General features: G+C 51.3%; 1 protein-coding gene across 3 annotated transcripts; it reads left to right on the top strand.

Moving 5' to 3' along the window:
* Positions 1-13: 13 nt before the first annotated feature.
* TBX3 (T-box transcription factor 3) lies at positions 14-22,968 on the top strand. 3 transcript variants are annotated; one of them, XM_044930131.2, is made up of 9 exons: positions 14-177; positions 8,587-10,137; positions 11,791-12,058; positions 12,963-13,022; positions 13,283-13,429; positions 15,666-15,742; positions 16,844-17,001; positions 18,416-19,092; positions 20,906-22,968. In XM_044930131.2, the coding sequence occupies exons 2-9, from the start codon at positions 9,749-9,751 to the stop codon at positions 21,374-21,376; spliced, it is 2,247 nt and encodes a 748-aa protein (XP_044786066.1). In that variant the 5' UTR covers positions 14-177; positions 8,587-9,748; the 3' UTR covers positions 21,377-22,968. The 3 variants fall into 3 exon arrangements, with proteins under 3 accessions (XP_044786066.1, XP_025123361.2, XP_044786067.1); XM_025267576.3 differs by lacking the exon at positions 14-177 and adding an exon at positions 288-418; XM_044930132.2 differs by lacking the exons at positions 14-177; positions 12,963-13,022 and having other exon boundaries at positions 8,679-10,137.
* Positions 22,969-24,137: the final 1,169 nt, after the last annotated feature.

Here is a 24,137-nt window from a genome sequence, read left to right as displayed (position 1 = left end):
TGCAAAAAGACACATCGGACGTGGGGGGTGGGGGGGCGGTGCGCGGTGAGGGGTTCCTAACTGAATCCCCGCGATCTTAGTTTTGGGGAGAATTTGTGAGTTCCGCGGGGTAGGCAGGCCGCCCTCCCACCCGGGAAGCCGACTCGCCCCGCCCCGGCCGCCGCAGAGGAAAGTCAGGTAACCCGCGCGGGGAGACAGTGCCTGGCAGGACCTTGTCGCCACCGAGGCCCGGGGCGGACCAGCCTCGTCCGGGACCCCTGTGCTTCCCCGCCTGCCGCTGCGGGTGTTGGGGGGCCCCATTTCGCAGCCCCGGGCCCCCTCCACCCGTAATCCGAGGCCGCGAGCGTCTTCAGGTACCGCGCTAGGCGAGGCCTGGAGCCGCAGCGAAGCACGTCCAGCTTCCGTATTTGGAACCGGGGTAAGGGGAAGGGGAAGGGGCGGCGGTAGGTGAAAACCCCCCGCTTGGGGGGAAGGGGAGGGGAAACCATCGCCCAAAAGCACCTTACAGGGGGAGCCCTGGGCTGTCACTCTCTCCCCCTCCGTCCTGGGGCCCGAAGTTTTCCTTTCCCAAGCGCAAGGAGGACAGGGCGTCAGGAGGAAACGTAGGGGACAGGTTGGTTCCTAGATCGGGAAGGCCGCTTCTGTCTGCCCTCCCAAGCGCCCGCCAGAAGGATTTTTAGTATTTGGCTTGGAGATGAAATGTACCTAGGCCTGGGCGCCAGCAAAAGCAACTCTTAAGGAAAGCTCTCTCATAATTCCAAACAGTCCCTCTTTCTATGTCTGTGTGTGTCCCTGCTCCCTTGCTCTCTCTTCTTCCCCTAAAACAGAAATACAAATTTTAAAAGAAAGAGAATGCCTCTGTATAGCTGAGTCCCGTTGTTGTTCACCTGAGACTGGCACAGCTGTATTCATCAGCTCTTGTTGTTTAGTTGCTCAGTCGTGTCCGATTCTTTGCGACCCCATGGACTGTAGCACACCAGGCTTCCCAGTCCTTCACACCTCATCGGCTCTACCCCAATACAAAATTAAAAGTTCAAAAACAAAAAGAAAAGAAAGAAAGAAAATCCAAAAAGAGAATAACAGTGAGTTAAAAAATTGCTTTTACAAACTTGACAGCTATTTCTCATCACATTTGCATTAGTTCTTATATGTCCTAATAAAGGACAGTAAGATAATTTGCAAGTTAAAAAGAGAGAGAGAGAGAGAAACTTCTGGAACCCTTCTGTATTCCAAGGCCAAGCTGGAGAGGTTTAAAGGCTCTTTGCATCTCTAAGGCCAAAACTTTCACCCAAGCCTTCAGCTCTGGTTGAGAGCCAGAGAACTGTCGCTCTGGCTCCTACTGGTTCATTCCCTGGATATGCTAAAAACTCGGGCAGGATTTATGTCTTATTTGAGGGCCAGAATGACTAGGTCAGGAGCAAGACATCTCTGACTTAAAATGAGGTCCCATTGTTGAGGTCTGTAGTCGTTACTGACACGGAGGAAAAGGTTCCCCAGACTGTCAGGTAATTAAGACACAGAGGTGCAGCTACTGGCCAGTTATCTGAGTGGCCCTGGTAGAGGGTCAGTGATTACAGAACACAGATGCAGAAAAGGAGCTGGTGCTTGATTCCAAATTCTGAGAGGTGTGTTCGGTGGGAGAGTGAGAGCCGGGCTAAGGCCTGGAGTTGGGACCCTGCATCCACAACCCAAATCCTGGTTTTGGAAGCTGGGGTAGCAAGCCCCCTACCTGCCAGGCATACCAGAGAAGCAGGTGAGACCAGCTGCTAAACACCCTGTGTCTTAGAACCGCAAAAGGGTAGGTTGCCCATAAGACTGTACAAGGAAGGAGGGATTTGATCAGTTTCCAATATGACAGAAAAGGCTGGAACCTTCAGTGCCCATATCCCTCCCATATCTGAAACCCCATGCCTACATAGGCAAGGCAAAGTCCTTCCCAAAGGCACTCCACACACACAACTATATCTCTTGCGGGCTTCCCTGGAGATAAAAGATTCTCTGTCGGTGTTACCTCCTTTCCTGTCTCTTCACCTACTTGATTTGGGAGACAGGAAGGCATTACCTTTAGGAACACAGGCAGATTGGCTGGCTGTCGAGGAGCAGTGGAGAGGCTCCAAGAAAGAATGGAAAGAAAAGAGGAAAAACACACACAGATACATACACTTGGGTGCTCACTGGTCCCTTTCTCTCCTGCCTTCCCTCTCCGCTCTCACCCTTTTTAATTGAAACCCAGTATGGGAAATAGTAATGGATATTGTGCTCAAATTGAGGAAACGTGTCTAAGGCTACTAGGGGACACTTAGTTCAGCAGCTTTAGAGGAGCTGATCTTTCTTTGCCCTGTCAACTTCCCACACAGTAGTAGCAGTTATCTGATTTGCCATGCCCTCTCACTTACGCAGTCTCTTGTTCCCTCCACCTTGTCTGCCCTCGAAGGGCAAGACCCCACTGCCCCCCCCCCCCCCACCCCAGGGCACCTAACAACAACACCAGAAAGTCACAGAATTAAGGGCTCCTGTTCAGTCAGTGGACACCCCTAGTCTGCAGTTGGGGATTGGAGAATACATCGGTCTATTTCCCTTTACCCTTTGAAATATTCTGTCCCCGAGACTCCCACCACTCCCTGAGGCTACATTCTTAGGACAGATTGCTGAAGTGCCATTGACACCCTTACCTGTCTCGACTGAGACATCTGGAAAGAGGATGTTGAAAGAAGAAAGATTTTGGGTGGTCAACAGTGCCCGGTGCCTGAGGCCGAAGTCAGCTCTGGCTCTGCGCCTTGCAGATGCTGGATCAGATAAGATGAGAGGAAAAATTCCCAGCCTCTTCCCAGTGAACTCATTTCGACTGGACTAAGAAATATCCATTGCATTATCTTGCGTTTCTTTTTTTTTTTTTAAGTAATGGGGTAAAACACACAAAGAGAGCATTGAAGATGTAGATTGGTTTGAAATTAGGAAACCACAATTAGTTCCTTTTCCTGACAGAGAGAGAGGGGAAAAACCTTTCACAGATGTATAAGAAGCACGCTCCCCAGACACACACACACTACTTCCTTCATCCTTCCCTCCTTGCTTCCCTTCCAACTTCTCTAAATCATTGGCCGTTTACAAATTTGCCATTTTGTAGAGCGATCTGCTTTGATGAAAGGTGGGTGCTAATAAGAATAATGCAGAGGGTGAAATCTTTTCATTCTGCCTCTGCCAAAAACATATTTACATTAAAGGGAGGTATGATAAGCATGGATTAAGTATATAACGAATGATGCTCTAGAAACAGCATAAACCAACTGGCGCCAAAGTGAACCTCTGTACTAAAAATACTGCTTCCCCAAGCTAGACAACTTTGACAATCTTCTCTCTCTCTCTCTCTCTCTCTCTCTCTCTCTCTCTCTCTCTCTCTCACACACACACACACACACACACACACACACGCTTCAGGCTCTTGCACTGAATCGCCCTGATCAATAATTTAGAGGGCTGTCAGAGGACAGGGAAATGTGCCTTACAGGAAAGCCCTGTGCTGCTGGGGCCAGACAGAGGCTAGGAACTGGGGCTTTGGAACCTGCCATGGTGCCCTTCACCCTGGGCTCCTGCCTTGGAAAGGAGGGGGAGAGAGAAAGGATGGGAGATCGGAGCATTGGAACAGAGGTGAGAGGCCAGCCCTGGGCAAAGGGTGGTTTGGGGAATACTAAATGCAGAAAGCGAGACTTCAAACCTACACAAATGGGCCCAGCATTCTTCTATCTTGGAGGACACCTTATCATCCAGGCCAGGAATATGAGGGTAAGGTGTCTGCTTGAACCCCAGGGAGAGGTTAACTCCAGCCTGTCTTGATTTCTGGAAAAAAGGGAGAGTTGGGGGTGGATACAGAGGCAATACAGAAACACAGAAAGGCAGAAGAGAATCCATAGAGGACCAGGAAAGCCAGAGAAAATAGGAAGAGAAGAGAAGAAGAACGAACAGAAAAGGTAGTAAATAAAATTTTTAAAAAAATAATGAGAGAAGTGAAGGCTGGGAGGTAGAGGCTGAGGAGTTATAGAAGCCAAGAACAAGATAGACGCCAGGAAGAGAAGAGAAAGTAGAAGAAAACAGAATAAAGAACACAGATCTGCAGTCATGGAATCTTGAAAGACATGGACAGAGAGAGAGAGGACAGCCCAAGCAGAAGAAAGAGAAACAGAAACAGAAATGGGTGTCCTGTCTGGTCCAACCAAAACACTTGTGCCTACCTCTGGAGGGAAAGAAAGATGGGGAAACTGACTCTCCATCAAAAAGATTGATCCTGAAGCCTCCAGACCTGAGAGGCACTAGGCTCTTAAAGCAAATTTGCAGGGGGAAGGTGGGGAAAGATGCGAAACTCCAGGAGGAAAACCAAGCCTCCCAGGTCCGTGAAGTCCTCCTTTGACTTCAGAGCTGCGTGTGAAAGAGTCAGGTTTTGGGGTAGCACAGGGGTGCTAATGTGGAAAGGAGGGTGCTGGCTGCTATCTGCTAGAGGAACTTAACCTAGGCCCTCACCTCGGGGGAGCTGCCTCCCTGAGGTGCCCGCTAAAAAAAAAATCACCTCCAGGGTTTGGGGAATTGAACGCAAAGGACTATGGGAGTCCTGAAGCAGACACCTAGTCAGTTTCAATGTCTGTCAATATCAAAAGAGCCTGGGATCCCATGGGCAGGGGCACTGGCCAGAAACAGGGAACTGTCTCTACCCAGAAAGCCCCTCCCCAGAGAAAGTTTACGTTTTGACCGACCTCCTTAGTAAACTTCTTAATTAGGCCCCAGACCCTCCCGGAGAAACCCCTGGATGTCCTTATGTCAACAGAGTTCCCAGTTCAGCGACACCTCGGACTGAAAAACAGCTCCGCGCAGCAAACGGTGGGCGAAAGTTTAAGGGGGAATAAGCGTGTAATAGTCCCTCGCCAGACCTCACACATGCTGAAAAGAATATTTACAGCAAACTTGCCAAAGTAAACGACCCCGCCTATCCACCATCCTTTCTCCTTCCACCCCACCGCGCCCCTCCCCCGGGTTTTGAAAACTCCAGATAAACACCATTCGGTCACAAAAGGGTCGATCTGCCCCTCTTTAGAGTAGGAGGCAGACGATGCCCTAGGGAAAAGTGGGAGCTGCAGAGGCTTCTTGGGGGGGATTCTTCGGCAAAGGGGGCTTCTCTGCCTCTTGCGTGGCCTGATCTGGGGATAGAAGATTTGGTTGCGTGCGCGTGCGTGTGTGCGCGTGTGTGCACATATAACATTTATTCTGAGGCTCCTCAACCCCTTGCCCACTTTAAAATCCTCATTCATTCTATTCTTCACCTTCAACACTTCAGACATCCCAGATTTGGAGAGAATAAAAAAAAATCAGGCCTACAATTAGGTGAATACTCTTTGCAATATAGATGGAGGAATATTGTAGGGACACCAGAAGTTCGGCGCCTCCTCTTGGATTCAAATTTTGGCCCCCATTTCCCGCTCTTTTAAAGCACCGTTTCTCAGGCTCTGCCAGGGTCAGGCTAGGCTGCTTCAGTATTTCTCCGTCTGTCTTTTGTTGAACGTGAGGCGGGGAGAGAGACCGAGAAGATCGAAGGGGTCTGCATGGAGGGGGTGGGGGGGAATGACCATGGTAGAGCCCTCGGCTACAGCCTAAAAGCCCGGGCCCGTGGCGCGCTGGTCTGCAAGTTGTCCCAGCTGCCAGGCCTGGCACAAGTCTTCGGAACGCGCTGGCCAATGTTTAACCCGAATGCAGTGACCACCAGGCCGCTTTTGTTTGTTCGCAAATTAATCACCCAGCGCACGGCCGGCGCCAGAGTGGGTTTATCACCCACCGGGAGGGGGGCGCGGCGGCCCCGCAGAGACAAAGAGGAGTTCGCACCTTCCCGCTTTTGATCCCCAGTTACTGCGGCCTCCCTGCATAATACGAGCCTCCTGGGGCCGAGTCTGGGAGGTCAGTCATAATTGGCGGAAGTTTGCAGACCATTAGCAAGATGTCGACATTTTCGATTCAGAACCCCACAAACTTTCCTCTCCCGCCTTCCTCTCTGGCGCGCTGGAGTGGCAATGGGGGGTCAGGAGTGGCAACTGGGGTGACCCCAGGGTTAAGGTGGAGCTATGGGCAAAAACAGGCACGTGAGAGAAGGGGCCGAAATCGTGGTTAAGTCCACCTCCACCGTTGAGGCCAAAGGCAAGTTGAGATATTTACAAGTGAAATCAGCAAACTCTACTCCCACAGTCCAAAACCGAAGCGAGGCCAGCATGCGGACGACCGAGTAAAATGTCTCTCTTCTTGGGCATCTGGACGCTTAGGACACCGATTGGGTGGATGTGGATGTGTGTTGGGGGTCATCTCGTGCTTGCAGAATTACTTTCCTTCTCTTCGGTGCGTCGGAGCAGAGATTGGCCGGCGAGTGCAGGCAAAACCAGACCCCGGGTTTGGGGCCGCTGCTGAAAGCACAGCGGTGCGGCCCCAGGCTCCGGCGGCCAGCAGAGTGGGGGAAGGGCCGGTTTCAGCCTCCGGAGACTGGTGAAAACCCTGCGGTGACCTCGGTGGTCGGTGTCAGAAGGGGAAAGGCCTGGGCTTCTCGCACCCTCCGGGGTCGGGCCGCCAGGGACGCGGGAGGGGGCATCTTGAGCCGACACCCTGACCCCCGCCGCTCTTGCTCCACCACCGCAGAGAGAGGCCGAGAGACCGGCCAGGAGAAAGACAGACCTAAAGGGAGAGAAAGGGGCGAGATGGCAAGCCAGATGGAGTTCGCAGAACCACTCTTATTCTCTCTGGTGACTAGGGAATTCTTAGCGCTGGCGCCAAGCGCTCTTAACCATGTGCGTCAAAAATGCGAGGCTGGAAAAATCTCCTCGCCTCAAAAGTTCCGCCCCTATCTCCGCGCGGTTGGCCCACAATGGAACTGCATTTTTCCCCACCCCCCACTTGCTCCCACTTCGGAGTCTGGAAGCTGGGAGTTTAGGGGGTACACGAGGCAAAATGTAAGAGAGGGCTCTGCTGGTTACCTACACACAGTCACACACACAGAACAACCCGAGCCTGGGAGTTCTTAACTCCCTAGGCCCCGCAATTAGTCCTTTCTTGGTTCCACTGGAGAAACTTCCCAGCTTAGGAAGGGTAATAGAATACTGTCCCCAAGACGTCCCTCCATCTAAGCAGCGATGGCCCCTAGAATTGGGAAATGTGGGTCTGACCCGGACAGGGACCTGCGGTAAGTTACCAATTCGGCGACAGGTCTGATGGATAAGATCCTGTTGCGTCCCTCCCTTTCACCCTTGCTGAGCACCCCCCACCCACCCACCCCCACACACACACACACACCCCTGAACTGGAGCCAGTCACCTCGCCTCTGGGGTGAGGGCGTTTCACGATTTGTTTTACAAATTCACCCCCGACTTCTGGAGAGATAAGTCTCCGGGTGGAGAAAAGAACTGAGGCACCAAGAGATAATTGCGAAGCCTGGAGAAGATACGGGCCTGGAGCACCTCCGCCCACCAGCTCGCCCACCCCATTCCAGCAGCTCCTCACCCTGCCTACCGCCGAGGGGAGGGCGACGGCTGGACGCAGACAGGCCCAGAACCTAGTCCCTCGCTGTGCTCACTTTGTTCAGATACCCTCTCTGCTCTCACACACACATTCAGGTGGAAAACCGGGAGCCCGAGTCCAAATGGAAGACTAGATCTATCTAAAAGGGCTGGTAAATCCATTTGAAAAAAGCCCGAATCCGCCTCCGGAGTGAGTTGAGCGCAGACCCAGGGCTGCAGCGCAGGCTGGGTCAGTGTTTGCGTGTATATGGTTTCCGCGGGTGGCTGAGTCCTAGTGGACTGCCGCGTGTTCGCGTACAAATGTGCTGGGGGTGTTTGGGTCTCCGCGCATAGTTTCGGGTGGGGCGCGGTGGGGAGACAGCCCCTCGCGTGGGCTGAGATCTGGCCGCACCCGCGTGCTCGGGAGCCCGCGCGCGAGCCCTGCTGCTCCGGGCAGACCGGCAACGAGAAACACCCGAGCTCGGGAGCCCTTGAGCGGCAGCCGGGAATAGCTTGGCTCCACGTGGGGCTGGAGAGCGCGCACAAGCCTGGAGACGGCGGCGTTCGCCTCTCCGCGGCGCCTGGCGGCCGGATGGCAGCTCACGGGAGCCGGGGCCGTCCGCTCCGCTCGCCCGGAGCCGGGTTAAAAGCGTGAGCGGGAGAGAGAAACGCCCGCGGCGGCCGGAGAAGCGAGCCGAGCGCGCGAGAGGCGAGCGCCCCTGCCCGGCGCCCGGCGCGCTCTCCGCCTTCCTGGCCAAGCTCGCTAGCTCCCGCCTCCCTCCCCCGTGCTCCCTCCTGCCCAGCCTCCTCCCTCGATCCCGGGCTGGATGACTGAGGCATTTCAGACATGGACTGAGCCAGAGCGAGCGAGCAAGAGAGCGAGCTCCAGGGCTGCTGCGATCTCTCGATAAGCCACCTAGAGGCGACTCGGTGCGCGCGCTCCCCAGTGGCTCCCCGCCCTCCCTCTGATCATGTTGACATATTCACAGGACAGGCAGTAGTACCGTTGCGGCGCTGCGACGTTACAGTTTCCGACACCTTCTTTTTATAACTCGGCTCTATCCCCCAGCACTCGACCTGTGAAAACCACGCCTATGCAGCAACACAATTGGTCCGAAAGCGTCAAAGAGCCAATCAAGAGGCCTCCGGCTCCCCGCAGCCCACAGCAGAGCCCGACCTTCTAGACCGCCGAGCAGACGCCCGGGGAATTCTAGAGGCGGAGGAGGGTGGCGAGGAGCTCTAGCTGGCTTTCTTTCGCTCCCTCCCTCTCCTGGCGCTCCTTCTCCCACTCCGGTCTCTCTCTCTCTCTCTCTCTCTCTCTCTCTCTCTCTCTCTCTCTCTCTCTCTCACTCCCTTCTTTTCATTCCCCTCCTCCTTCCCCCCCTAAATCCTCCCAGCCCTGCGCGTCTGGACGCAGATTTAGGAAGGGAATTCGCTCACGTTTTAGGACAAGGAAGAGAGGCGCGGGAGCAGAGCACACACAGCAAGATTCGGATTGAAACCCAGACACCCTCCGGAGGCTCGGAGCGGAGGAAGGCGGAGGAGAAGGGCGAACGGAAGCCCGCGTGCAGTTCAAGTTTTGATAGCGCTGGTAGAAGAGGGCTTCCATCAGAGATTTTTTTTTTTTTTTTTTAAGGAGAGAGACTTTTTTTTTCCGCTCTCTTCGCTCGCAGTTCCAGCCGGTCTAGCGCAACTGCAGACGCCTCCCGCGAGCCAAAGGGAAAGGCTAGAGACGGGGGGGCGGGGGAAGAAGAAGGAGAAGAAAAGGTAAAAAAAAAAAAAAAAAAGTCTCCTAGGAGAGCCGTCCGCATTGGCAACAAAGAACTGGGGGCTGGGGAGCGATCGCTGGGACCCAGGGCAGGCGTGTCTATTTCGAGCCAAGCAGCAGGGCTCCGGCGCGAGTCCAGACCCTGCTCGCTCCCCTCGCCTCGGAAACCGACTTCCAGGAGCGGCTTTTTGGAAACGCCAGACACCGGGACCGTCACCCAAGCGACTATGTCTCCTGATTTCTCGCCTTGCCCTCTTTAAAAGCGGCCTTCCCCTACCCCAAAGACACTTCCCACTCTTCACTTTGAGGTGCTTTCGTTGTGATCCTCCCACCGCCTTTTTTTTTCTTTCGCTTTTTTCCCCCCTCCAAACTATGCGCTGCTGTTAAAAAAAAAAAAAAAACAAAACTAAACAGCAGCTGCGGACTTGTCCCCGGCTGGAGCCCAGCGCCCCGCCTGGAGTGGATGAGCCTCTCCATGAGAGATCCGGTCATTCCTGGGACAAGCATGGCCTACCATCCGTTCCTACCTCACCGGGCGCCGGACTTCGCCATGAGCGCGGTGCTGGGTCATCAGCCGCCTTTCTTCCCCGCTCTGACGCTGCCTCCCAACGGCGCGGCGGCGCTCTCGCTGCCCGGCGCCCTGGCCAAGCCGATCATGGATCAATTGGTGGGGGCGGCCGAGACCGGCATCCCATTCTCGTCCCTGGGACCTCAGACCCATCTGAGGCCCCTGAAGACCATGGAACCCGAAGAAGAAGTAGAAGATGACCCCAAGGTACACCTGGAGGCCAAAGAACTTTGGGATCAATTCCACAAGCGGGGCACGGAGATGGTCATTACCAAGTCGGGAAGGTAAGCAAGCCACGCACCCTCCCCGCCCCCACAACTCCCCTAAGGGACTGGAGGTTTCTTTTCTCCTTTTATTTATCTTCTCCCAGAACAGTCGGTTTGCCAGTTCTTTGACTTAAAGGAAAACTTAGTCCCCCCCCCCCCCCCCCCCCCGCCCAGAACTGTGTACAGAAACCTCCCCGGCCTTGCCCCAGTGATAGGAAATTTCAGCTTACCTGGGCGTCTGCAGCGGGTGGTTTTTCCTACCTGGTCTGCATACTGGATTCTCTATGGGATAGGTAGAATTTTTCAGTGGTACGCAGATATCTTCTGCAGGAAGAAAGAAAAGCACCCCCATTGCAGGAAAACTCACTGTGCAAACCTTTCTGGACCATCCCTGTGTCTTTGTAGATGTTGTATTTTTGTCTGTTTCATTTACACTGAACAGCTCTTTTTGTTTGTGTGGTAGTGGGAGGCCTGGCTGAAACTGCCCTGCCCTTTCAACCCTCCAGCCTAGCTTCTGGGTCTGGAGGGGGCCTGAGCCTGCCCCCTGCCAGGTTTAGAGAGGAATCCAAGGGAATTTGGGGTTTGTCCATGCTGCTTCGTGTGTCTGTAATCAAAGGGAGAGTTCAACAGGCAACTCTGGATGATTCAGATTGTGTTTGCAGACCCAAGGAGCCAGAAGGGAGACACGTACTGCTGTTTCATGTGTGACTATATTTTACATACTGTTTAGAGGTCCTGGCCTGACCAAAACGTGCCTGTCATTTAAAGTCACTGATTTTTTTTTTAAATGGCATTGAAGTCTATCAAGGCATACAGTTGAAGGCATAAAAGGAAAATCTCCTCTTGTCTTTAGCTCTCTGTGTCTTTCCAAGCTGAACGAGGCCAAAGTTTGCCACTTATCCTCCAGCCCAGAAGACAGTTTCATAGCGATGCATTCCCTCCTCCCTTTTAAGTCAAAAGTACAGAATGCTAACACTTCAGGGAAATAAAGACCAGTTTGGTGGTGGAGTCTTGTAGTTTGGGTCTGGTCCCGAGCAGTGGGGGTAACGTGGTTAGCAGCGCGCTAGGCAGGCTGGTGATCAGGCCTCTGAGTCCACCCCAGTCTACAGAATTCCTTTCGAGAACTCACCGAAGTAGTTTCATTTCGCCAGCAGCGGGATTACTGTTCCACAGCCGAGAGGGGTCCCGACTTGACATTTCTTTTCTTGATCCATTTAACATTTTCTCATCTATGGGTGGTGGAAAATTCTAGCCTTGATTAACCAAAGTTGACTGAAATCCTGCCTGAAGCTGTTTAGAACTAGACACCGGCACGAAAAAGCATAAGCAAAAATTTACCTCTAAGGAGGGCAACCTAAAAAGTCACACAGGGGACCAAAAAATTACAAGGAAATTATTAGACAATGTAGAGAAACCCAGTGCCCCTTATTCACTTGTTTTGAATCTTGGGCCGTTTAAAATAGAAACATTGAAGCGTATTTAATTCTTCTGTTGCTGAAGGAAGCAATTTTGCACCCAGTCCTCATACTCTGAACCAGTACAAGATCATCCTTTGTAACAGAAAGTTTTAAATTTGATTGAAGTATTTTAGCATAGAGGATGAAACCCAAGATTCTGAGTGATTTTTTTTTTTTTTCCCGTTTCTTTTCTTCCCTCTTCTCTCCCTTGTAGGCGAATGTTTCCTCCATTTAAAGTAAGGTGTTCTGGGCTGGATAAAAAAGCCAAATATATTTTGCTGATGGACATTATCGCTGCGGATGACTGTCGCTATAAATTTCACAATTCCCGGTGGATGGTAGCAGGAAAGGCTGATCCTGAAATGCCGAAGAGAATGTACATCCACCCGGACAGCCCTGCTACTGGGGAACAGTGGATGTCCAAAGTTGTCACTTTCCACAAACTGAAACTCACCAACAACATTTCGGACAAGCACGGATTTGTAAGTTTCACTGCTTGCCTTCCTAAAATTTCCTGTCTTCTCCCTAGCAAAGGCAGTGCTTTCCGCTTCCACGTAAAATCCAGTTTCTCCCTCGCTCTCAGTTACAAAGCATAGCAAACTTGTTCGATCCACAGAGAATTCCGGGGTGTTTCTCTTCGGATAATACAAGGCCTGGCGTTCTAAAATAAGTGAGGGGTGAGAGAACTTTATCGGCTCCTGTTCCGTGGCAAGGCCAGGTCTTGGTAACTGCTTGACCTGACAGGAAAGTTAAAAACCCATTGTGAAGATGGAAAATTAAAGTTAGGTGTTCGTAAAGGATTTGTTTTACGATATCATACTTCTATTTTGAAACCAGTCATAGTATTGTTTGGGAGGGTTTTAAGGTTTGAAACCTCGACTGCGTTGGTGAGATAGTGTGGGTACAGATTTTGAAAGATTTTCTTCCCTTGGACTAAAAAAGAATCTGGCTCAGGTGAAGGTCAGGTTTACCAGAAATGAGACCTAGATCTCCCGGTACAAAAATTGTATGTGTGTTGCGGGTATATATATGGATTCAGTGCGGGAGTCCCTAGAAACTTTCCAGAGACTTAGATTGCTTGTAAAAGTCAAGCAAGGGACCTTTTGCCCCCTGCCCCTACGCCTCCCCAACATTTCAATAAAATAAACAGAGTGATAAGTGAGGAATAAGCAGAAAGATTAGGCCCAGGAAGACATGAATGGCGTGGACATATCTTCAGCAAGCAGGAATTGCATTTGAAGCCCTTGATTTGATTAAGGCATAAATATTCCTCTCTAGAGTTCAGCCTTTCAGGGCTTTAAGTGGATTGGGCTCATCAATTAGTGGGCGCTTAAAGGACTGAATCATTTTGTAAATTAAAATGCATGTTTTTCTCTATCTTTTAAGACTTTGGCCTTCCCAAGTGATCAAGCAACGTGGCAGGGGAATTATAGTTTTGGTACTCAGGTAGGCTAGGGTTCAACAAAGCAAACTTAGATGGTGAGGGTGGTGGGGGGGAGGGCACCCTTTGGAAACTGAGGAGCAATTTGGATTCTCCAGAATGTAACATGTGGGGAGCTGAAGATTCCCACCGAGGTACTCCGAGAAGGTGGGCTCCCCGGTGCCGTTGGTGGGGTAGACGTCAGCCTGGCAGGGGTCCTAGGAACCCATTGGTCTTCTGCTAAATCCTCTTGTGATGTGTTTCTCTCCTCTTCCGGCCCCTGCAGACTATACTGAACTCCATGCATAAATACCAGCCCCGGTTCCACATCGTGAGGGCCAATGACATCTTAAAACTTCCTTATAGTACTTTTCGGACATACTTGTTCCCCGAAACCGAATTCATCGCTGTGACTGCATACCAGAATGATAAGGTAACCAAAGTCGCTTTCCTTTTTAATGGTGATATTAACACCTCCCCACCCCCACCCCCATCCCTTAAACTGCTTTGGGGCGAGGATGAGAAAGTTATAAGAGCATTGCAATGGGAGTCTGATTTTTCTTTTGTGATTTGACTTTCAGTGGAGCTTGGGGGGAAGGGGGCAGCGGCACATAGCAGAGGCAGAAAGAAAACTAAAAAAACTTAACCAGCTAGGGATCCAATGCTGAGTGGAAGAAAAAAAAAAAAAGCCAAACTAACACTGCCAGTGAGAAACTCCTGTAACCACCTTAAGGTTGCCTGCCCCACCCCCACCCCGAGCTTTCCCCTGTTTCAAGGTTCCTCCTCTTTTCATTCAGGAAGAAGGATCCAGAAATCAGGTTCGAAAGGAACCAGCTAAAAATTGAAGGCAAAAGCCGGTAGGGATCTTGGGAGGGGAGTCTCAGCGGAGACCAGATTTTCTCCCCTAGCCAGAAATCCCGAGTAGCTGGTCTGGTTTTTATTACCTTTTATGCTGCTGTGTTTTTTATGGTGTGTGTGTGTATGTGTGTGTTTGGAAAAAAACTACTCTGATCACAGGGTCATGCTAATTGAGTTGTCTGAGGCTTTTGAGATGAGATGACCAAAGTTACCACTTCATTTGAAGGTTTTTTTTTTTTTCCCTCCCTGGGCCTGAGGCCGGGGATTAGGAGTACCCCCAAATGGAAGAGCAGACAGCACCTGGTATGTAAGCTATAGTGGCCTGAAGGTCATGGGTGTGTGCACAGAGCAACACAGAGAAAGTGCTACGAGGGCACCAGTCTCTGGCATGGCTGTTAGCAGGCAGTTACTGGGGGTAGGGGTGGGGTGGGGGGGGCACCTGAGGACCCCTGCTCTTCAACTTCTGAACCCTGGTCCTCAGTGCCAATCCAGCTCACCAAACAACGCCGCCCTACATTTTGATTTCATTCTCACTATGGGTGGGTCTCTGTGGCCCACTGATGGGGTGTTCCGGGTATGTTTCCTTCATCTGAAGACTAAAGACATCAAGGTCTCCTCTCCCTGAAAGAAGTACAAACAGGAATTGACTCCAAGAACAAGAATCCATCCAGGGGCCCTTTTTCCACCTCCAGCGAACTCTGTATACATCATCCCCTTCCTCTGCCTCCATCCCAGGAAAGGGATTTGAGAGATGACAAACGACTTTTTCCTTAGCGTGTAAAATGCACACTCCTTCTGGACCCAGTACCCTGTGAATCTAAGTTGTTAATGGAATAATAAAATATAGCATCTTTGATCAAAGCAGCCACGGGCCTTCTCCACCTAATGGCAGTGGCAGGGGCATATAAATGAAAACAAATGTTTCCAGCGGTCATTCGGTCCTTTTAAATCTGTAATTGTCAATATTGTAATTCCTCAAACACGTCCCCCCCCACCCCCAACACCCAGCAAAAACAAAATCAAACCCAGTCCAGCAAAGGGTAGTGAAATCCCATAAATCATTTTATTAGATGTACAGAAAAAGTTGGAAGGTGTGCTGTGTGAATGTATGTGCATGTGTTTGGGCAGGAAATATACCATAACATATTTTATGATCAATTGCCCTATATATAAAAAAAATCAAAATGAAGGCATAATTTTAAGATCCACAGGTTGCCCTTTTGACAACTTTTCCATTTCTAAGCCCATGTGGTTGGCTGCCCAGGCAGGATCATTGCAGCTCAGAATCCCTAGTTTGCCCTCCTATAGGCAATGCCACGGAGAAGGCAATGGCACCCCACTCCAGTACTCTTGCCTGAAAAATCCCATGGATGGAGGAGCCTGGAAGGCTGCAGTCCATGAGGTCACTGAGGGTCAAACATGACTGAGCGACTTCACTTTCACTTTTCACTTTCATGCATTGGAGAAGGAAATGGCAACCCACTCCAGTGTTCTTGCCTGGAGAATCCCAGGGATGGGGAAGCCTGGTGGGCTGCCGTCTATGGGGTCACACAGAATCGGACACGACTGAAGTGACTTAGCAATAGCAATAGCAATAGGCAATGCCAGCCATGGCACACGTTCCTTTGGTTTTCCTCCCGGGCCCCCTCAAACTTCTGCTGTGTTCTCCTCTCTCTCTTTAACCTGGCATATCCAAATGACTTCTCCGGTTGGAAGTCAGATTTCGCATGGATCATTTGAGTTGGGGGGCAACCTCTGGGAATATTCTAGAAGATGAAGCCAATATCTCTTGCTTGTGTCTCCTCCTCTAGATAACTCAGTTAAAAATAGACAACAACCCTTTTGCAAAAGGTTTCCGGGACACTGGAAATGGCAGGAGAGAAAAAAGGTGAGCTGTGGCAGTCACTTCTCAGACAATTTAGAAAATCACTTTTCTGAGACCTAGGACTCAGCTGTTAGAAGTGGGATGCAGGCCCTTTTCTTGAGAAGGGTGGTGGAAGGGTAGAAAACAACTTACTCCCCCTTGATCAAGAGTCTACAGATTTTACTACACTACTTTTTCTTCTTCCTCCATATTACCTTAAAGAAGGTCAGCTAGGCCACCCCCATAGGTGTCTCTGGAAGAAAAGTATCAGGAATAACAGATTATATACAGACGCCTATTAATTCCTAATTAATTTAAGTTCATTCTGGGCAAGTCCCAGGAAAGGACTAAGCCATTCACAAAACGCTGTGGAATTTTTGCAATCTTGTCTTACAAATACTCTCAGACAGAACCTAGGCCCCTGGAGACATATATGGCTCCCTCCTTTTGTGGGGACATGTATCATTTTGCATTAAGCTGACAGCTGGATGGTATATAAAAGAAGCTCTCCCCTCCCCCCACTCACTTTCAAAGAATTTTGAAAATCTAGAAAATCAGCGCCAACTTTTAACCTATCCCCTGGGGGAATGGGTGGGCATTAAAAAATAATTTCTCACCTGGAAATAGATTCTTTTTCAGTCCTATTAATGTGTTGGTGAAATGATTACAGTACAGTGCACCATGAAATAACCACTTCCTCCCAATCTTAGCAATCAGTCCAGAGCTGGTCCGCTGTTTGTGTTCACTTCTTTGAGTCCTCTGTTCTCGTTGGTCTATGAGGCTGGCTGCTCAGCCGATCTGGCCAGCTCCCATCTCCCCTCTTGCTCTTGGCTTTTAAAGAGCAAGCCCCAGCCAGTGCCCCTTTCCTAGGGAAACCCTCTGGTCTTGAATACAAGCCTTCTTCCTCCCTCCCTCCCTCTGGGCTACAGTCTTCAGCCCAGTCCCAGGGTCCTGAACAATGCTTGGATCCATGTGGCCGCCCCCGGGGCACAGAGATTTCTGGGAATTAGTGTCATCCCGGGTTCAGGCCCGGTGAGGTGTGTGTGCCCAAACCTTTTGGAGAGGGTGAGGCTTTGGAGAGGGGGGAACACCCTCTATAATGCTGGGTGTCGGCTTCTGCCACAGAAAGCAACTCACCCTGCAGTCCATGAGGGTGTTTGATGACAGACACAAAAAGGAGAATGGCACCTCAGACGAGTCCTCCAGCGAACAGGCCGCCTTCAACTGCTTCGCCCAGTCCTCCTCCCCGGCCGTGTCCACTGTAGGAACATCCAACCTCAAAGGTGAGCCTGGCCACCTCTGACTTCTCAGATTTCTCCAGGTCTTGGAGGTTTGAATGAAGAGTTGGGACCTGGGAGCATCCACCAGGGAACCTGCCCCTCCAAAGCTTTAGATCCTTCTAGAAGCTTGTAAAACGGAAGCCAAATCTCACCAAGGGTGATCAGGGGTGTCTCCAGCCCCTCCAAGTTAGTCTGAGCTCTCAGATTCCTTTCTCCCAGACATTGGTCTGGCAGGGATGAGGGGGTGGTCTCTGTTCCTGTGTCCCCTCTGGGAGTGGGGGGCTGGAGCATCCCTCTCTTTTGTACCTCCAACCAAGTAACAACTGATTTTTTTTTTAATATCTTTGAACTCTAGCTTAAAATGTGTTGAGCCGGCGGAGGGGCGGGGGGGGCGGGGGGATGGGAGATTCTCTGCCACTTGGAACAGGGAAGGGGGCTGAGAAAAATTCAGCTCTAGAGCCACCCTAGACCTATGATAGGAGATGGGAGCCCTGAGAGTGGGAGCTGGGGAGGGCAGGGGTGGAAGGGGAGGAGCTGCTCGGATCCTCAGTTGATTTCCTGTGTTTAAAGAACTATTTATTTGGAAAGACACACATGCTCTCAAGGGGAAGAAACCTGTTTTTTAAGTGAAATAAAATGAAAGTCCTTTATGTCCTCAGTCTGTTTAAGCTTTAAACACAAAATGGGATCGCTTTTTCTTTTTTTCTTTTTTTTCTGGTAGGACACCCACAGAGGGTGTGGTGAGAGCAAAAGAGAATCTATGATTGTCTCCAGGCAGTAACCCGCCCCCTCCCCCGCCCTCCCTCAACCATCACCCATCTCTGTCTGCAGAGACAGGCAAACAGAGAAGGCTCCGGGGAGTGTGTGTGTTGGGGGAGGGGTGTTCATGTCTGCCACTGCCGATTCAGACGTCAGGGTTCTCTCCAAACAAATCTTCCTGAAAGAGTCCACAAATCTGTGGAAGGGACTGAAATCAATCATTCAGGGAACAAAGCGGGTAACTAGAAAGTGTTCCTGCCCTGAATTTTAGTGTAAATCAGTTTTTATTTTTTAAAAAGTGAATTTGCAATCCAGTGGGGGGAAAAGGCCAGTAAAGGCTTTGTCTGACCTAGTAGGAGATCAGTCCACATGTATAAAATAGTAAAATTCACTACTGCAGGGAGGATTGCAGCTTTAGCTAGAGACTTGAAATACATGACTAGCTGGTGGAACCCTTCCTCTGAAGTCTGAGGTATTGTCACACTCCCACTTTGCAGATGAGAAAACTGAGGTGCAGAGGAGTTAAGAGGCTTTCCCAGGGTTGCACAGCTGGGAAGTGGCCGAGCTGGGGATTCCAAGTGGGGCACTGGAGTTGTGCTGGCCCAGGTTTTAGAGCTAACGCCCTTCCGCCTGGCTTGTGTTCCCCCTCCCGCGGTAGATCTGTGTCCCAGCGAGGGGGAGAGCGACGCGGAGGCTGACAGCAAAGAGGAGCACGGCCCTGAGGCCTGTGACACGGCCAAGATATCCACCACCACGTCGGAGGATCCGTGCAGGGACAAGGGCAGCCCGGCCGTCAAGGCACACCTCTTCGCGGCCGAACCCGGCGGCCGACCCCGGGACAGCGGGCGGCTTGACAAGGCGTCGCCCGACTCGCGCCACAGCCCGGCCACCATCTCGTCCAGCACCCGCGGCCTGGGCGCCGAGGAGCGCCGGAGCCCGGGCCGCGACAGCGCGGCCACGTCCAAGGCCGCCGAGGAGGCGCGCGTGCTGCCGGGCAAGGAGGCCTTCGCGCCGCTCACCGTGCAGACGGACCCAGCCGCCGCGCACCTGGGCCAGGGCCCCTTGCCTGGCCTCGGCTTCGCCCCTGGCCTGGCCGGCCAGCAGTTCTTCAACGGGCACCCGCTCTTCCTGCACCCCGGCCAGTTCGCCATGGGGGGCGCCTTCTCCAGCATGGCAGCCGGCATGGGGCCCCTGCTGGCCACCGTGTCCGGGGCCTCCACAGGCGTCTCGGGCCTGGATTCCACGGCCATGGCCTCGGCTGCCGCAGCGCAGGGACTGTCGGGGGCGTCGGCCACCCTGCCCTTCCATCTCCAGCAGCACGTTCTGGCCTCTCAGGTATTTATCAGCTGCCTCTGTAGCCCCTCCTTCCATTCACTCTCCTTTGCCTGCCTTTTAGAACCAGACCCTCACCAAGTCTCCCTGCCTAATAATAATAATAACTTATTATTACTAGGGGCAAGGCTTATTTCATTGATTCATCATAACCTCATACCCCCCCCCTCAAAACTTAAGAAAACAATTTTTCCCCTAAGTTAAGGGCTGTGTCTAGCAAAGTAACTAGGTGGTATAATAGATAATAACTCCTGACAGCACTTCCTTTGTGCCAGACACGCTCTTCTCAGTGCTTGATCTATTCTGTTTTTCGGTGATCCTATGATCACCTCCACCTTCTAAATGAAAGAGCAGAGCTCAGAAATGTTGAGTAACTTAACCAAGATCACACAGCTGGTAGGTAGGTGATGGAGGTAGGTGGTGGACATGAGTCTCTAGCCCTAGGCACTCAGACTCTGGGGGCCTTTTCCAGGGGCTGTGATTTTAGCTTCAGAGCTGAAATGTCTCTTAAATGTTTTACAGCCAGCCCTCCCCCAAGACTAGGGAGAGATCATGGCTTGGGGATGGGAACTGACTCCCTGCGGATGAGTTGAGTCTGTACCCTCCAATATGAAGCTACTTCCCTGCCCCCTCCCATCCCTCACTGCAAGCAGGCCAACCTGCTTCCCAAAGGGTTAATAGTTTGTGCACACGTGGGAAATGTCAGAGGACAGACTGGGGCTATGGCAGGCCTAGCAGCCTGTGTAAGGCTGAGACAGCTGTGTAGGGGCTTTGGGCAGCTGTGGGGAGACATTTCAGGCCGCTGGAAGTGCTCTGAACCTGGGCAAAAAGATTCTATGAGGTTTTCTGCACGCCCTTGCCTTTTGCCTCCTCCCCTCTAGGGAGGAGGGAACCAGAAAAGGGCTGGCTTCTGCCCTTCCGCCATCCCTCCCATCTCTTGATCTAGCCCTTTCTGGAGCCGTCACTGGTAGGTAGGTGACAGGTGGGTGAGGGGCTGCCTGGCTCAACAAGTAATAACAGTACTACTGAGGCAATGTGTCCAAGCCAGGGCCCCAGGATTTGAATTCTGCTTCTGCCACTTGCTAGCTGAGTGACTTCCTATACTGGGGCCTACCTCAGTTTCTCCACTTTTAATATCTGGGGCTCCACGAGCATATGTGGGGCTAGATGATTTCTCCATCTCTGTTCATAGCAAATACCCTTTACTCTCTCCCCTTCCAACTTGCCCTCACCCCTTTGCCTTTTGCTTAAGGATCTTCCCCAGATTTATTTATTTTTTTAGAAACTTCTAGAATGGAGTGGAAGGGCTGTGAGGTGGGGCAACAAGAATGGGGGGGAGGGTGCAGAAATATATGTCCAATAGTTTATGCCCTCTGGTTTTCAGCCAGCTACTTTTGTGGGGTAGACTGTAGCCCCATTTAACAGGTGGAACAACTGACTGATGGGAGACTTTCCAGCAGTCTTGATGGCCAAGCACCTTATGTGAAGCATACTGCAGGCAGCAGCAGTTCATTTCATACCCACAGAGTCCCCCGAAAGAATACGAGTTGTTGAACTTTTCCGTTTTTGCCATACAAGAAAGCTGAGGCCTAGGGAGTACTTTGGCTTAGAGTAACACAGCTCAGATTTGCGTCTAGACGCAGAAGTTGGAGCGTCCTGCTCCCCATCCCCCCCACCCCCATCCCAGGGAGTGAGGTTAAGGACTCATCCGAGGGGATGGTGGGGGGTGGAGGAGGGGTGGTGGATGAGGTCGGCTCCTCCCCACCGCGCAGGCCCCGCTTGCTCACTCTGTCCTGTTGTTCTCCTCCTTGCCCAGGGCCTGGCCATGTCGCCTTTCGGAAGCCTGTTTCCTTATCCCTACACGTACATGGCCGCAGCGGCGGCCGCCTCCTCGGCGGCAGCCTCCAGCTCCGTGCACCGCCACCCTTTCCTGAACCTGAACACCATGCGCCCGCGGCTGCGCTACAGCCCGTACTCCATCCCCCTGCCGGTGCCGGACAGCAGCGGCCTGCTCACCACCGCCCTGCCGTCCATGGCCGCCGCCGCCGCCGCAGCGGGCCCCCTCGACGGCAAGGCCGCCGCCCTGGCCGCCAGCCCGGCCTCGGTGGCCGTGGACTCGGGCTCGGAACTCAACAGCCGCTCCTCCACGCTCTCCTCCAGCTCCGTGTCCTTGTCGCCCAAACTCTGCCCGGAGAAGGAGGCGGCCACCAGCGAACTGCAGAACATCCAGCGGTTGGTCAGCGGCCTGGAAGCCAAGCCTGACAGGTCCCGCAGCGCTTCCCCGTAAACCCCTCCCCAGAAAAGTCTCTTCATTCCAGTCCAATCCAGTCTGCAGTGCACTTTGTTGGATGTCACATAAACCCCGGGCGTGCAGTGAGGTCAGCCCTTTTTTGTGCAGCCCTGTCTGGGAAAGGGGTGCTGGACTCCCTGGAGAGAATGTGCTAGAAACAGGCCCTGTCTTCTTGGCTGTGGTTTATACATCCGGGATCTGGCTCAGAAACGTCCCAGTTGCATTGAGCTGTTGGGGGTAGGAGTTAAAGCCTTGGCGGCTGGTCTGGAAGCTGTGGGAAGATCCGAGGTAGCCAGGCCCCAGGAGGGGAGGTGTTGAAAAGTTTCTCCCCCAGTGAAGATATATAGATATATATATATATATATATATATATTTTTTTTTTTTTTTCTTCACCGTCCCAAGTGGAAACACAAAATTGAAAAAAAAATACTGGGGACAAATGGATACATTAACACGATTCTGTTCGTGAAGATTAAAAACTTTCTAGTGACGTGCATATCAGTTCTAAATAAATTACTGGGCAGCATTGTTTGGGGAGGGAAGTCTCTGCCATTCTTGTTTAGTCTCTATTAAGGAAATCTGTGTCTTTTTAATAATTCTTGTGATGTTTTAAGAGCTCTAGGTCTCTTGCATGTTCCACAGTAATGTATTTGTGGGTTTTATTTTTGAATGCTTGCTTTTAGAGAGAAAATATGACCCCTTATCTTTTCCTAGATCATTGACAACCTTAAGGGGGATGGCTTAAAAGGAAGGGATGGGGAAGATACCAAAAATGAATTTATTTTATCTAAGCTCTGTAGCAGGATTCATGTTGTCCCTCTGGCAGTTCTTTTCTGTTTCCTGTATATGCAATAACAAGGTTTTAAAAAAAAAAAATAAAGAAGAAGCGAGACTATTAGACAAAGTATTTATGTAATTATTTGATAACTCTTGTAAATAGGTGGAATATGAATGCTCAGAAAATTAAACTTTAATTTATTGACATTGTATATAGCTCTATGTAAATAGGATTGCAGCTGTCAGGTTTTGTGGTTTTGTTTTCCTATAGTCAGTTTTATTTCAAGGTCACAGGATCGCTTTTAAAAGTAGAAAACACACTTTCTGCACCGACACCAACATAGTTATCAAAAGAGTCGTCTGCAAAGAAAATTTCTTTTCTAATGTCCAAAACTGGGGGAAAGTGCTATTTGCCATTTTACCGAAAACTGGGGAGGTGGTGCCACTTCCTAGCCCCACCTGAAATTCCTAAGAGTGTTTTTGAGATTGCTTGGGGCGGGTGGGGGGGTGGAGAGTGCAGAGGCTGTGGTTTGACTTTCTAATTTTTCTTTCCTATTTGTATTTGCTAGTCTCTGATTTCTTCAAAACAAAGTGGAATTGACTACTTACTGTCCTCAGAGTTGATGTTTTGAATTGGTGCCTCTAGAGAGATATATTCACAGTTAAAAAGTCAGGTGCTGAGAGATGGTTTAAAGACAAAAATTCATGAAGGTATATTTTGTGTTATAATTGTTGATGAGTTCTTTGGTTTTCTGTATCCCCCCCCCTTTAAAAATCTCATTGAAATTTCAATAAATTTTTATTGAAATGTCTTTGGGCCTCCTGTTAAGTGTTTGTTGTTTTTTTTTAGGGACCTTTCCTGAAAGTGGAGTCAAGTCTTTTCTTCCCTAGCTTCCTTTTTAGCCCCTTCTCTTTGCCTTTAAATAATTAAGACCGCCCCCACTGAACCCAAAAGAGATGTCACTCAAGTTACAAAGCTAAAAACAAAAGTCCCTTACTCGGCCGGCGGAAGGGAGCCGCTTCAATCTGAAATTACTTTTCCTTGAAATTAGGAAGCAAAACGAGAGGCGGAAGGGGGGCTGATTAGAATTGGATAGAATCGCAATTGCAGATACTTAAGTTTTAATGGAAAAAGAATGTTCGCTCCCTAAGTCAGTGTTTCCTAGCCGAATCCGATCAAAAATGAGTGCGAGGACCGCGAACGTTTTCGTTTGGGGTTCGTTCTTTCTCTGCGCTTCAATCTGAGCCATCCAAGTCAATTTTTTCTTGCCCCAGTGTGCAGAAAAGGAAAAAAAAAAAAAAATCTAGCAGACTCTCCCCGCGGCTAGCCCCGGCCTGGCAAGGGAGCAACCCTCCAGGCAGCCCGAGAAAGGGATAAACTCGAACGTCCCCTGGAGTCTCCGGTGTCTCAAATTGGACTAGGCTGACCCAAGGTACCCCCTCCGAGTCCTCAGCCCGGACTGTGCGTGCGACGCGCGGCCAGCTCTGCGCAAACTTTGTGTCCCGCGAGGGAGGAGGGCAGTTTCCAAAAGGTAATTCCAGGGCACATATTTGACCCCCTCCGAGGGAAAAGTCACCAGGAGGCTGACACCCTCCTCCAGTTCTTCCCTCCAACCAGCCTCCGGGGCTGTTTGGGGAGTTGCCTTTTGAAGTTCGATTTATCTTTGAAACATTCAATAAAAAATGGTGAGGCCGTGACAGTCTTTGGTCTCCTGGCCTCCCCACCCCCAGCCTCGCCTCGGAGGGTGTGTGTGTGTGTGTGTGTGTGTGTGTGTGTGCTGGGGCGGGCGGGGGGTAGGGTGGGGGTCGCAGGGGTTGGAGGACGGGAAGGTCCTCCAGGCCGTCTCTTGCCCCGGGGGGCCTTGACGTGAGGACGCAGCCGGAGCCTGCCTGGCGGCTGCCTTTCCATCCCCGCCCCCGCCCCCCACCTCCCTGGAGCCCGCCAGCCCGGCCCCAAGTCCCTGTCACCTTCGGGGCCTCT

The sequence above is a fragment of the Bubalus bubalis genome, chromosome 17, assembly GCF_019923935.1.
Source record: "Bubalus bubalis isolate 160015118507 breed Murrah chromosome 17, NDDB_SH_1, whole genome shotgun sequence".
Taxonomy (NCBI): domain Eukaryota; kingdom Metazoa; phylum Chordata; class Mammalia; order Artiodactyla; family Bovidae; genus Bubalus; species Bubalus bubalis.
Note: the sequence above shows the minus strand (reverse complement) of the source record. Positions and strands in the feature narration are given on the sequence as shown.